The 13,010-nt window shown below is 38.2% G+C and overlaps 1 protein-coding gene across 2 annotated transcripts in view; it reads right to left on the reverse strand.

The window, feature by feature from the left end:
• TANGO6 (transport and golgi organization 6 homolog) overlaps positions 1–13,010 on the reverse strand; it is a 154,046-nt gene that overhangs the window by 90,821 nt on the left and 50,215 nt on the right. For both annotated transcript variants that reach the window (XM_010962538.3, XM_045522290.2), the window contains 3 exons: positions 10,423–10,557; positions 3,102–3,617; positions 895–952 (listed from right to left, as the gene is read on the reverse strand). In XM_010962538.3, coding sequence (XP_010960840.2) covers positions 895–952; positions 3,102–3,617; positions 10,423–10,557 — 709 coding nt within the window. The remainder of the gene's footprint in view (positions 1–894; positions 953–3,101; positions 3,618–10,422; positions 10,558–13,010) is intronic.

The following is a 13,010-nucleotide window of genomic DNA, read 5'->3' on the forward strand; positions in this document are numbered from 1 at the left end:
TATAAAGGAACCATATAACGTGTTTTTTTGTGACTGACTTTTTTCACCTATAATGTTTTCAAGGTTCATCCATGCTGTAACATGTTCCAGTACTTCTTTATTTTTTTCTGGCTGAATAATATGCCATTTTGTCTATCCATTCATCAGATGGTGGACATTTGGGTTGTTTCCACCTTTTGGCTACTGTGAACATTCATATACAAGCTTTTCTTTGGACACAGGTTTTCATTTCTCTTGGGTGTGTACCTAGAAGCAGAACTGCTGGGTCAAGTGACAACTCTCCGTTTCCCTTTTTGAAAAACCACCAGTTTTCTAAAGTAGCTATACTATCTTGCATTCCTATTTAGCCTCCTTTTTTACAGATAAGAAATTGAAGCCCAGAGGGATCAAGTAATTTGCCAAAGAGAAGCAGGGGAAGGGGTGGAGCATCCTGGTGATCCATCTCCAGACCCCCGCTCCCAAGGCCTATATGACACTGATGGAGCCAAGAGCAACTGAGTTAATTCTGCCTTCTCACCATGTCTGCTTCTCACCCTTTTGGGAAGCGTGCCTAATCTTCTACACTCTTTCATGAGGCCTCTCTCTAGATTTGAAATCCACAAACTAATGGAGATAGGAAGAACAACAAAGAATCAAAAAAGAGAAATAAAAAGAAATAAAATTATTGCAAAAAAATGTTTTGATAAAGAAATATTATATATTCTGAGATTCTTTTAGCTTAAAGCAAGAGTAAGGTGCACCATGACAGTAGTCAAGTATCTGAAAGGCTGATGGAATGGGAGCTCACATGTAAGCCACTCTTTACCTCCTTGAATCAGACGAAACTTTGTGCAAATGTACATCATATAATCTTTGGTCCACAGACTCAAAGTCCTTTAACCAGGACTAACTTACCCTGAATAGCAGACAGATAAACAAAGGTGTCCTCATGCTCCAAGTTCTCCAAGAATACCTGAAACCACAAAATACAGCAGTGATAAAGATTCACAAAGAGCAAGCAAGACTTAAGAGACCCTTAGAGTAGCCTCAAGAGAATAAATGCTTTTCTTCTTCTTTGTGGCATCTAGACATTGGTCTCACTTTAGACTCTTGGTGGGGAAACAGTATATATGTTTGAAGTCCCATTTTGTAATAGTTAAAAATGGGTAGCAACTAGTGGGATACTTCTTGAAGTTGTCAATTATATACCAAGGGTAGGCATGGTAACCAAAATGTGGAAGAACAATCCTCAACATATTTCCTACTACAGCCCATGGTAGACAGCCCATTCTTAGATATGACATGACAGACTACAAGTTCTGACACACAAGAGGCCAGGTTTCGGATTATGTCCAATTAATGGCACATCTGCCACAATTTGATCCTTCTCTCTTGCACTCAGAAAGTGTATGGAAATGCAAGTGAGAGACACAGATGTTATTACTGGGATAACCTTGAATCTGTTCTAATTTATTTTTTAAAATCTTTTGCAAATTTCAGCACTTCAGTTGAGATTAATAACAAATTACTCTCAACACTTTTCATAATTGAGGAACCCACCAGGGCATGTCAATTGCTTATTTAGAAGATATGACAGTGACATGTTAGGCTTAGGCCCTACTATGAGGGTCAGGGAAAGACAATGGCCATGTGCCCATGTTGCTACTGCTTGGTGTCTAGAAGGCAAGGGTGTCTGTTCCATGTATAGAGGTGTGTCCTTTGCTGGCACAGCAATTCCCGGTATCAGCTTGATACTGCTGGTCTCCACATCTGTGGTATGTTAGGGAGAGCCCAACATTACTTAAGTTGGGAAGATGGCTAGGTTGGAAGGGGTGGAGATCATACATGGAGTAAGACAAGCTTAATCCAGGTAGTGCCATAGGAATAGATCTGAAACTACTTTTTGGAAAAAGAACTGACAGGACTTGATGAAAAATTATGTACAGCAGATGAAGGTTTAGTTAGTTAAAGAAAATTCCAAAGATGTTCATAGCATTCACCATCTAAATAGATATATGAAGGGATATTTTTAATGATTACTCAAAGGAGATACATAATTTTAGCTTTTCAGCAACATTTCAGTGACAGAAAATCCTTGGCACATCTTGTTGCCTCAATTTTCTCATCTATAAAATGGGGATAATACAAATCTTGTGGGTGTTGCAAGGATTAGAGATAATGTCTAAAACGCATATGGCCTGGTTGAATAAACAGAAGTTATCATTATACTATTGGTTCTAATACTTCAGTGACTAAAAATAAATGTTTTCAATCAAAATTATAATTCTTAGTCTAATAGCTAGAGTATATGGCAAAGATAATAGTAATAATAATAACAACAATAGTGAACCTTTATTGGGTGCTCATTATGTGCCTGTCACTATAATTAGTGCTTTACATGGGTTATTTTATTTTAAAACTTTCAGCATAAAATGGGTCCAATTACTATTATACTCACTTTATAGATGTAAACATTGAGGTTCAGAAAGTTTAAGCCCAAGAAACTGATATGGGATTTGATCTGTCGTCTCTAAACCCTTTGCTCTTAATCTCTAAACCACTGTGAGGTCAGGACCATTTTCACAAAGGAGAAAAGATCCCCAACTAAGTCCCACATAAGTCCTCAATGTAAAGAACGGCTTTCTCAGTGTGACGGGGGAGAAGAGGGGAGGAGATCCAGTTCTGCCCAATGCCTCTCTGAAAGGGGCCCAGAGAAAACAGGCAGCTTATCAGGGCTGGGTCACAGTGTTGAAAGTGGCCTTACTGACCAGAAAGGCACTTTCCTGTCTCTTCAAATGTGCTCCTGCTCTTCCATCCCCCTTTCTTTCACTGACTCAAACTTCACTAGTTTGTTAAGGTAAGTCGAGACTTACTTCTTCCAGATTTCAACTTTCCTTTTCTTGACAATCCGCAGCATTTGCCTGTAAAGCTTCTGGCACTCTGCTCGTGTTCAGTTGAGTAGTCTCATGTGGTTATCTGAGCCTTTTCTGTGCCTGAGTCTGGCCTCTGCAGAACAACTGCAATGTCCCCAAGGGTAGTCCAGGACAGTGCCTGATACACAGTCAAGCTCCTGGAAAGTGGCCCCACCCTGTGCGTTTGTGTTTGTAGTGTGTTCTACTCACCTTGAGAAGCTTCTCCTGCATCTCAAGGGCTTTTGCTTCTCTCTGCTCTATCCAGCGGGAAAGAGTTCGTAGGGCAGCAGCCCGTGTTGGAATTTGGGGATCATAAGCTGATAAAAGAGCTTCCTGGAGCTGTTCTGTGTTTATGCTTCCAGAATTTTGCTTTGTAGTGGTACTGGGCTCACGGTCCTCCTGAGGAACCAGTGGAGCATTAGGTTTCAGGCCTGTTTGGTTGGATTCGTCCCGGCTTTGCCGTTGTTCGAGGAGGCTATGAGACACATCGCTGCATCTTCTGTGACTGGTTTCTTGCTGCTCTTCTCTTCTTCCTTCTGGATCCTTTTTGTTCAGGGTACCCTGGGCAGCCACACTGACAGCTTCAGTGGAAAAGGCTCCATGGGTAGAGATGGTGATGCGGAGATCGGCGGCAAGCTCCTGGATGACAGGATCAGGGTATGTGCTGGAGACCTTCTCCAACAGAGGCAGCAGTTGCTTCAGGACAGCAAAATCACTTGACTTTAACTATAAAATGAAATGAAAAATGCCAAACCCAAATTTACAGTTACAGCAGATGTTCATATGACCCGAGCACAAAGCAAACAGATCCTGAGAAAAAAGAGGCAGGAAGCAAACCTTGTTCCTGGTGTAATCAGCATATAGCCTAAGTCTGGCGCTCAATACTACTGCTGAGGAATGACAGCTAACATTTATTGAATACTTACCATGTACAGGTACTTTTCTAAGTTTAAAAAAATACATCAGTAACATGTATTATTAATCTTAATTTTTACAATCTGATGGGCAAAACATAGTATCTTAGGATTTTAATTTGCAGTAACCAGACTAATAGCGCTAGTAAGCATCCTTCCATGTTTATTAACTGTCTGGATTGTGAACTGTCTGTTTCTATGAACAGCCTATTTTCATCCTTTGGACACACCTCTTAGACTGTTTGTCTCTACAGCTATTATTACCATAGCAGATTTTAGCACCCAGGCATGTAGTGAAATTCTTTTGTATTTTAACTTTCACTGTATCTTTTTTCATTGTATTACTGTTTCTTTGACTTTTATGTAGCTTTTGCTATAAAAGATGAGTTCATATTAGTGAAGTACTTAGTGCCTTACACATAGTAAGTGCTATGTAAATGTTTCAAAAATAAATACAACAAACAAAAAATACACCAACTTATTCATATCCCTATGAGCTAGTTACTATTATTATCTATATTTTAAACAAGGAAACTGAGGCACAGAACAGTATGTAATATGTCTAAGGTCACACAAATGGAAGATGGTTAAGATGTGAACTCAACAAGTCTGGCTCCAGAGTCCACATTCTCACCTAAACCCTGCACAGTCTCATTTGAATGAATAAAGCTATTCTTTACATGATCTAAGGTGGCCGATCAGCATACAAGGTCTGGAAGGGATTGGGATGATAACTGGCAGAAGGGAATTTCTCCTAGGAAATGGGAGTGAAAATTACATAAGATTTTATTCTCTCCAGAAACTTTGTTCTACAAATGCCACTGCTTTACTAGGAAAGCTGCGTGTGCAGTCCGTGGGGAAACAAAAATCAGTGGTGATCTTTTTCTGTTTGAAAATACTGGAAAAATTGTCATGTGGAGCTTCATGAAACCCTGATCATTTGAAAACCTTGCACATCTTAAATCCTTTTTAGAACAAGGCAGGCTATTTATTACTTACTCATTCACTCCATTATCCAACCAACCAATCAATTAAACAAATGTTTTCATAGGACCTATACAATATTCTCATATAATACTTTACTTCCACAGAGTTATTATTGTTCATTTTCTCTAATACTTTCCTCCCAAGTCAATGAAAACTTGAGGTATATGTCAAGTCTGTGCCTGTAGAATTTTACCATAAAGATATATGTCATCTAAGAAAAGGATCAATTTTATCAGGAATGTATATGGACCTGGAAAAGACATTTTAGAACAATTTTGCTCATGTTATCATTATGCTAGACTTCATTCAGTGCCTCTGTAGTATCATGGACCATCGTTTTTTCTTTAAGCATCTGAAATGAGAACTTAATCTACTTATACCTGAGTGTATGACTTCTTTCTCATTTCTACTACATACAACAGTTTCTTCTTAAAACAACAATAATAACAACAACAAAAACAAGACAAACAGACCAATGGAACAGAATAGAGAGCCCAGAAATAGAACTACATAAATACAGTCAACTGATCTTTAACAAAAGAGTTAAGGCAACACAATGGACTGACTTTTCAACAAATGGTGCTGGAACAACTAGACATCTATGTGCAAAAAAATGAACCTCGACACAAACCTTATACCATCACAAAAATTAACTCAAAATGGATCACAGACCTAAATGTAAAATGCAAAACTATAAAATTTCTATAAGATAACATAAGAGAAATTCTAGATGACCTTGGGTGTGGTGATGGCTTTTTTAGATGAAAGAAATAATTGGTAAGCTTGACTTCATTAAAATTAAAAACTTCTGCTCTTCAAAAGACAAAGTTAAAAGAAAGAGAAGGCAAGCCACACACTGGGAGAAAGTTTGCAAAAGACACATTTGATAATGGACAATTATCTAAAATATACAAAGAACTCTTAAACTCAGCAATAACAATGGGCAAAAGACCTGAACAGACATCTCACCAAAGAAGACATACAGATATACAGCATACAAAGAAATGCTCAACATCATATGTCATCAGAGAATTGCAAAATTAAAACGAGATACCATTACACATCCATTAAAATAACTGAAATCTAAAACACTGACAACACCAAAGGCTGGTGAGGATGTAGAACAACAGGAACTCTCTTTCATTGCTGGTGGGAATGAAAAATGATACAGCCACTTCGGCGAGACAGTTTGGCAGTTTCTTATAAAACTGAACACACTCCTACCATATGCTCCAGCAAGTGAATCCTTCGGTATTTGCCCAAATGAGTTGAAAACTTATGTCTACACAAAAACCTACACACAGATGTTTAAAGCAGCTTTATGCATAATTGCCAAAACCTGGTAGCAACTGGATGTTCAGTAGGTGAATAGATAGATTGTGGTACATCCAGACAATGGAATATTATTCAGCACTAAAAAGAAAAGAGCTATCAAACAACGAAGGATATGGAGGAACCTTAAATGCCTATTACTAAGCAAAAGAAGCTAGACTGGAAAGGCTTCATGGTGTATAATTTCAACTATATAACATTCTGGAAAAGGCAAAACTGTGGAGACAGTAAAAGATCAGTAGTTGCTAGGGACTGGGGGAGGGAGAGATGAGTAGGCAGAGGATTTGGGGGTCAGTGAAACGATTAAGTATAACGCTGTAATGGTGGATACATGTCATTATACCTTTGACAAAACCCATAGTGTACAACACCAAGAGTGAACCCTAATGTAGACTACAGACTGTGGGTGATAATGATGTGTTAATGTATGTTCACTGACTGTAATAAATGTACCATCCTGGGGATGGATGTTGAGAGTGGGGGACGTTGTGCATGTTTAGGGACAGGGGTATGTGAGAAATCTCTGTACCTTCTGTTCAATTTTGCTGTGCAGCTAGAACTGCTCTAAAAAATAAAGTTCACTTTTAAAAAAAACAACTACCTTTTCTCTCTGTTTTCAAACTTCTTAGTTATTGTGAGATTCATTCAACTAGGTAATTTCTCTAATCATGGGCAGGTAGGTGGATTCTGAATCAAACAATTTCTAAGGCAATGAAAGTTATATATTCTTTCAGCTTTGTAAGCCTACAGATTTCCCACTATGAGAATAGTCAGGGAAATCTAAGACTACAGGTGCCAAATATTTGTTTATAAATGTTCAAAAATTTTTTTCCAAGGTATAAAGTAATATTCACTTAACTGGTAGATGAGAAAACTGAAGTACTATGTAATTATTAATTATTTTTCAAGGGTCACCAAGGGCCACTATCAAAATTGAGAACTGACTATAGGCTGTCATTTCTCCGGCTGTCACTGCTTCTCAGTATAGATCTCACATCCAGGCCTCAGAATTCCATCTAAAAGCCCTGAGGCCTGAAGGAGCAGCCCACAAGTGAGTGACAGATTCCTGTCTCTGGCAGCCTCTCTTCCAGAGTTTCTGGAATGCTTCAGGAACAGAAATGAGCAGCACTGTGTTAGCCCACATCTATGATTTCTTTCAGGGTGTAGAAGTGAAACAGAATGTAAGTTGCTCTAAATTTCTGCAAGTTCTCAAACTTAAAACCTGGGGGTTGGACTGATGGGGGTGGGCCTGAGGATGGCGGGTTGAGGGAGAGAGCATGCCCCCTAAGCGAAGCATAGGAGAACTGGGGTGAGGTCAGAGGAGGCCATGTGGACACTGAAAAACCCTCACATGAGACTTCACAAAGCTCCCCCAGGGGCATTTATACCCTCCTCCTGCCTTACCCTGCTCCAGCAAGAATCACCATTTTTGAAGAATCTAAGAGTCTCTTCCAGTAATAAAATACTAACCAGAAAATTCCTAATTCCAAAAAATATTTACATGTATTTTGTGTTCTCATTTCTGTATGTCACTTGTGTTTCTTCAGATATTTAGCAGAGCAGTTTATATACCTGAGTCCTTATTTATAATGTCACTGAATTCACTCAGAAGTGTTACTTTTGTTCGAAGTCAGCATGTAGTCTTTTCTGTTTTATAATGAGCTCTACATAAGGATACACATAAGATACAGAAATATAAATCTTTTTAAAATTAAGAATTCATCAGATTATCACAACCACTAGAAGGTAAACTCCATGAGGGCAAAGAGACACTTGATAAGTATTTCTCGAATGAGTTCATTCTACAACACTCTCAGAATACATGAAATGAGATCTCAAGATCTGGGTTCAAGTCCCAGCCCCACCAAGATCAGGTCTGTTCCATGCAGCAGTGTTACAGAGGACCCCACGGGCCCTGGAACATCATGCAGAAACTGCTTCCTGAGGGGACAGGGAAGTGATCGACATACTTTTACTGATGACCAATGTTGCCATTTAGAAAATGAGTTTGGAATATAGTTGTCTTGTTAGCAGTCTTAAACCTATACTTTCTCCAAATTGACTCTTCTTCCTAGACACTATGTTCTAATAATCACCTTAATTATATAAATTACAAAGGAAAGAAAGAAAGGTTCAAATGCTATTAAGATTCTGTTTCATTAGCTAAAACAATGACTCTAATCAGGGATAAGTACAATATAATCTCTGAGACTCGGAAGCAAAAACCCTAGCCTGACAATGATCATCTGAAAACATAATTCAGAATCATGGCTTTTTTCCCTAATACAAAGACAGAAAACCTAGCATTACTATAAAAGCCACTTATAAACACAAACAGAAAAAAAATTAATAGACCTAGGATGAAAGTATAGGAGTGACATATTTATGTTCACTTTAACTGCAAAGTCAGAGGAATCCAGGATATAACCAGTGAGTCAGGATGGCTCATAGAAGGGCAGGGACAGGTAAGGGATGTACATTTGCATCAGTCGGGTGAGTCTCTGTTAGAACATGACTAATTTACATAGCCAGTCCCCAACAACGGACTTCTAGAAAAGGAAACAAGATTTCTGTGCTCTATTTTCCATTTGGGATATGGCTTGAAACTCTTAAGTGTTAAATAAGAAAGAAAGAAAAGCAAAAAACTACTCTCAACTATGGAAATAAAGACTATTCCAATTAATACTCAACCAGCAAAACAGAAATCAATCAGGCCGGTGGGGAGGGTATAGCTCAGTGGTAGAGTACCTTCCTAACACGCACAAGGTCCTGGGTTCAATCCCCAGTACCTCCATTAAAATGAATAAATAAACCTAATTACTTCCCCACCAAAAAATAGAAAATAAATTAAAATAAAGAGTTTACAAAAATCAATCAGGCCAACTAAATCCAGTAACAGTACAACTTAAGAAACACTATTCAATTGGTAAATTCCTCCTTGAGAGTTCTAACAGCAGGGATATGACTCTACAAACTGAACCAAAAAATGTGTTTTTTTCAAACTATGTGGGAAATATAAAATTAGGAGTGCTAAGTAAATCTACCAAGAAATAGACTTCATATTAAAAAGAGGCCCAAATAAAATTCCTTTTCCCAATAAGGACAGGCTAGAGAGAGGCAAATTTTAATATACCAAGAATCAGTATCAGATTTTAACCCTCAAACTCAAAAATCCATTCCCAGAGGGTTTCCCTACTCATTGCTAAGAGTTACGTCCAGTTTGATTTCAGATCAGATTTCATAATACTTGTACCAAATTTAGTCTGCTTTCTTGCCATCCCCTAACCTAATATGGTATGTAATTAACCAGTCACACACACACATGCCTACCTTTCCACTTGTCTGGCACTACTCTGACCCTTGGTCTCTACAATTCAGCTACACAGGCCTTCTACCAGTGTCTTAAATATACCAGGATCTTTTCTGCTTCCCAGCCCTCATATATGATATTTCCTTAAATTGGAAGAGTTTCCTACATCCGCACCACACACACTCCCAAACTCCTATTCATCGTTCAAGTCTTAGCTTAAACTTACATGTACTTCCTCAGTGGAAACCTTCCCTGCCTAGTTTAGATGTTTTCTTTGTATCCTCCATTTCTCTCTTGAGGTATTTCATTCAATTCTAAGTATATTTCTTGAAGAGTTATTTAGTGTCTGTCTCCCTCACCAGCTCTAAGCTTCACGAGGGTAGGGACCATGTCTGCTTTGTCCACTGCTGTATTCCCAGCACCTTAGTTCAGAATCTGGCACATGGCAAGTGGGCAGTAAGTATTTCTGAGTGACTAAATTTAAAAAATTATAAATTAAGTATGTAAAAGACACATGCACTGGAAACAAAGCCTGAACAGGCTACATGATGAGTTGAACAATGGATCCTGGGCTAAAGTGGAACTATTCAAAACATGGGCTCCTCAGCAGCCAGCAGGTTACGAGGGTTCTCCCCTGACCACCGCAGGACGTACAGGGCTGAGCTTTGGGGAGCAACCACAGTGAGTGTCAGAGAATCTAGTATTCACTATGGATGCAAAACACTGTGCCAGGTATTTCCAAATCAAGCTCATGCCAGGTCAGAAAGGGCTCTGCCTGCCTCCGTCTACGCAGGTGACAAGGTGGAAGTGGTACAGTTTTCTTGTCCTTTACTTCAGGGAGAATTCTTATTAACAACCTCACTTGTTTACTCTGGTTCTCCTATATGCAATATCCATTCTTATTTCTCACAAGTATATGGAAGGGCAGTAGTAGGTTTTTCTCTTCTCTTCTCCCTCCTTTCAAATTTGGCTCACATCTGCAGCTCACCTGCACGGCTCCTCCCAGCATGACGGCCACCAGTCCCATGGACATGCTCAGTGTCTGTGATTCCACAGTACTCTCTGCCTGATGGGCCAGGCTTGCACATGCTCGCTGCAGGGTTGCTGCTACAAAGTCCACGACCTACCTCAGAAATGGAATTTAGAATTAGTGAAGAGTAAGAAAAAAAAAATCTCAAAATTCTCTTCATATCTAATGTCTACATCCTCATCTTCTCCTTTATCAACATCATGACAGCACGAAGCTTCCAGACCAAATGCTACCATGTAGCAGGCATGGTGCTCAGTGTTGTACATGCACAAGCTCACTCAGGTCTCATATCAACTCTAGGACATCAGTACTTTTGTCCACATTTTCAGATGAAGAATCTGAGGCTTAAAGAGGCAATCTGCTCAAGGCCATACAGTCAATAAATGAGAAAGCCCTTTTACACTTTCCCAAACGTTTTAATATACCAACCCACCTTCCTTTACTTTTCATAATTTTTGCCAGGAAATTAAAATGAAAACTGATTTGTTACTTTCTGACCATCTCAGAGTATCCTAGATCTGCTTCGCCTAATGAGGTTTCCTCCCCAAGGATTCCCTTCCCCTGTTTTGACAGTCTAAGTTCTAAGAAGCAAAGAATGGGGGGAAAGGCATCAATTTTATTTAGAATTCAGTGTACTCAAACAATCTCCACAAATGATCCAGAGTCACTTTTTAAAGTATCGAATAGTTTTTAAAGATTAAGTTATTATATATAAGATTTTACTTAGCATTTAGCTAACAACTAAGCCTTAAATGGAATTAATTTGGTCAGCATCATTTTAACTGTGCTTGGATTAATCATCTTAAGTAGAAACACATTTGAATAAAAGACAGCATACACATACCCATACACGCACATGCGCTTAAGTCCATGCGCGTACACTTACATGCATATTTAGGATTAATGGCTCAAAAGGGAAAAATCATTTTGAAAATGGGATGGTTGAGGTAGGTCATAATAAGCCTCTAAACACCATGCAAGCTTGCATGTTTAACTCTCTGGGCAAATCACATGCTATGCTAGAATCTTTACTGCAGGTTTAAAGTCGGGAGAATGGCTTGTTAACACTTGTCTTTTGGAACAAGGCAGGAAATTAGAAAGGTTATTAAAAATTCCACTTACTGTAATGAACAATGCTAGTAATGGCAGTATTCACCACCCTCTCTAGATTAAGACTTTATTGACACTATTAGTTAAGGACACTGGCTCTTTCCAGAGAAACCAGTTCATCTACCATCTTGGGCCACCTATTTTACCTCCAAAGAGTTTTCTCAAACACTCCTTGGTTATAGGAAGCTTCTATTTCAGCACAAATATACTGTTAAATTGTTGGAACAGAACTATCCAGCCTTCCAAATTTTTCAAATTCCTCTCCACAATCTATTATATATATAATACATATAATTTTTTTAACATTGCAAAACAAGTAGTATGATTCTATTTTTGTTAAGAGACTGTCAAAAAATGATGCAAATGAACTTACTTCAAAACAGAAAAAGGGGGAGGGTATAGCTCAAGTGGTAGAGTGCATGCTTAGCATATACGAGGTCCTGGGTTCAATCCCCAGTGCCTCCTTCAAAATAAATAAATAAATAAACCTAATCACCTCCGTCCCCTCTGCCAAAAAAAAAAAAACCAACTAAAAAACAAAAACAAAAACAGAAACAGAAATAGAACTGACAAAGAAAACAAACTTATGGTTACCAAAGGGGAAAGGCAAGGGAGAGATAATTTAGGAATTTGGGATTAACAGATACACATTACTATACATAAAACAGATAAACAACAAGGATCTACTGTATAGCACAGGGAACTACATTCAAAATCTTGTAATAATCTACAGTGGAAAAGAAATTGAAAAAAGAATATATATGTATATCGCTATCTAAATCACTTTGCTATACACCTGAAATACTGTAAATCAACTACATTTAAATTTAAAAAAAGAAGAAATCTTCAATTTTATGTATGTTAAAGAAAAAACCCTGGGAGCTATTAACTGTGGTGTGATAGCCAGTTGTAACTGTCATTTATGAAGTGTACCCTTTCCCCTCAATATTGCGTGTAACAACTAAACCACCATTTGGATAACAGCTCCTCCCCTACTACTCATTTCCTGTGATTTATATGGGGCTGCCAGCCACAAGGATAGGTATATGACTGATGCCTGTTCTAGAATTTATGTATATTGAGAAGGGAAGGAGAGAGACTTTTTTTTTTTAATTGAAGTATAGCCAGTTACAATGTGCCAATTTCTGGTGTACAGCATAATGTCCCTGTGCTATACAGAAGAAATTTGTTTTTTTTATCTATTTTTATATATAGTGGTTAACATTTAGAGACTTTCACTTTTTACTTAAAAATTTTTGTAAAGGTACATTAATTCTAAAAGCCAAATATTCTTGAAAGTTTACAATGAAAAATGGCAGTGCCCTACCCCATTTCTCTCCATCTGATTCTGACTCTACTGAGGCAAATGATTTTAATTATTTAGCTGTTTAGTTTAGTGATAACATTAAGAATTTGCTATTTACCAGGTACTGTTC

This window comes from Camelus bactrianus, chromosome 9, assembly GCF_048773025.1.
Source record: "Camelus bactrianus isolate YW-2024 breed Bactrian camel chromosome 9, ASM4877302v1, whole genome shotgun sequence".
NCBI lineage: Eukaryota > Metazoa > Chordata > Mammalia > Artiodactyla > Camelidae > Camelus > Camelus bactrianus.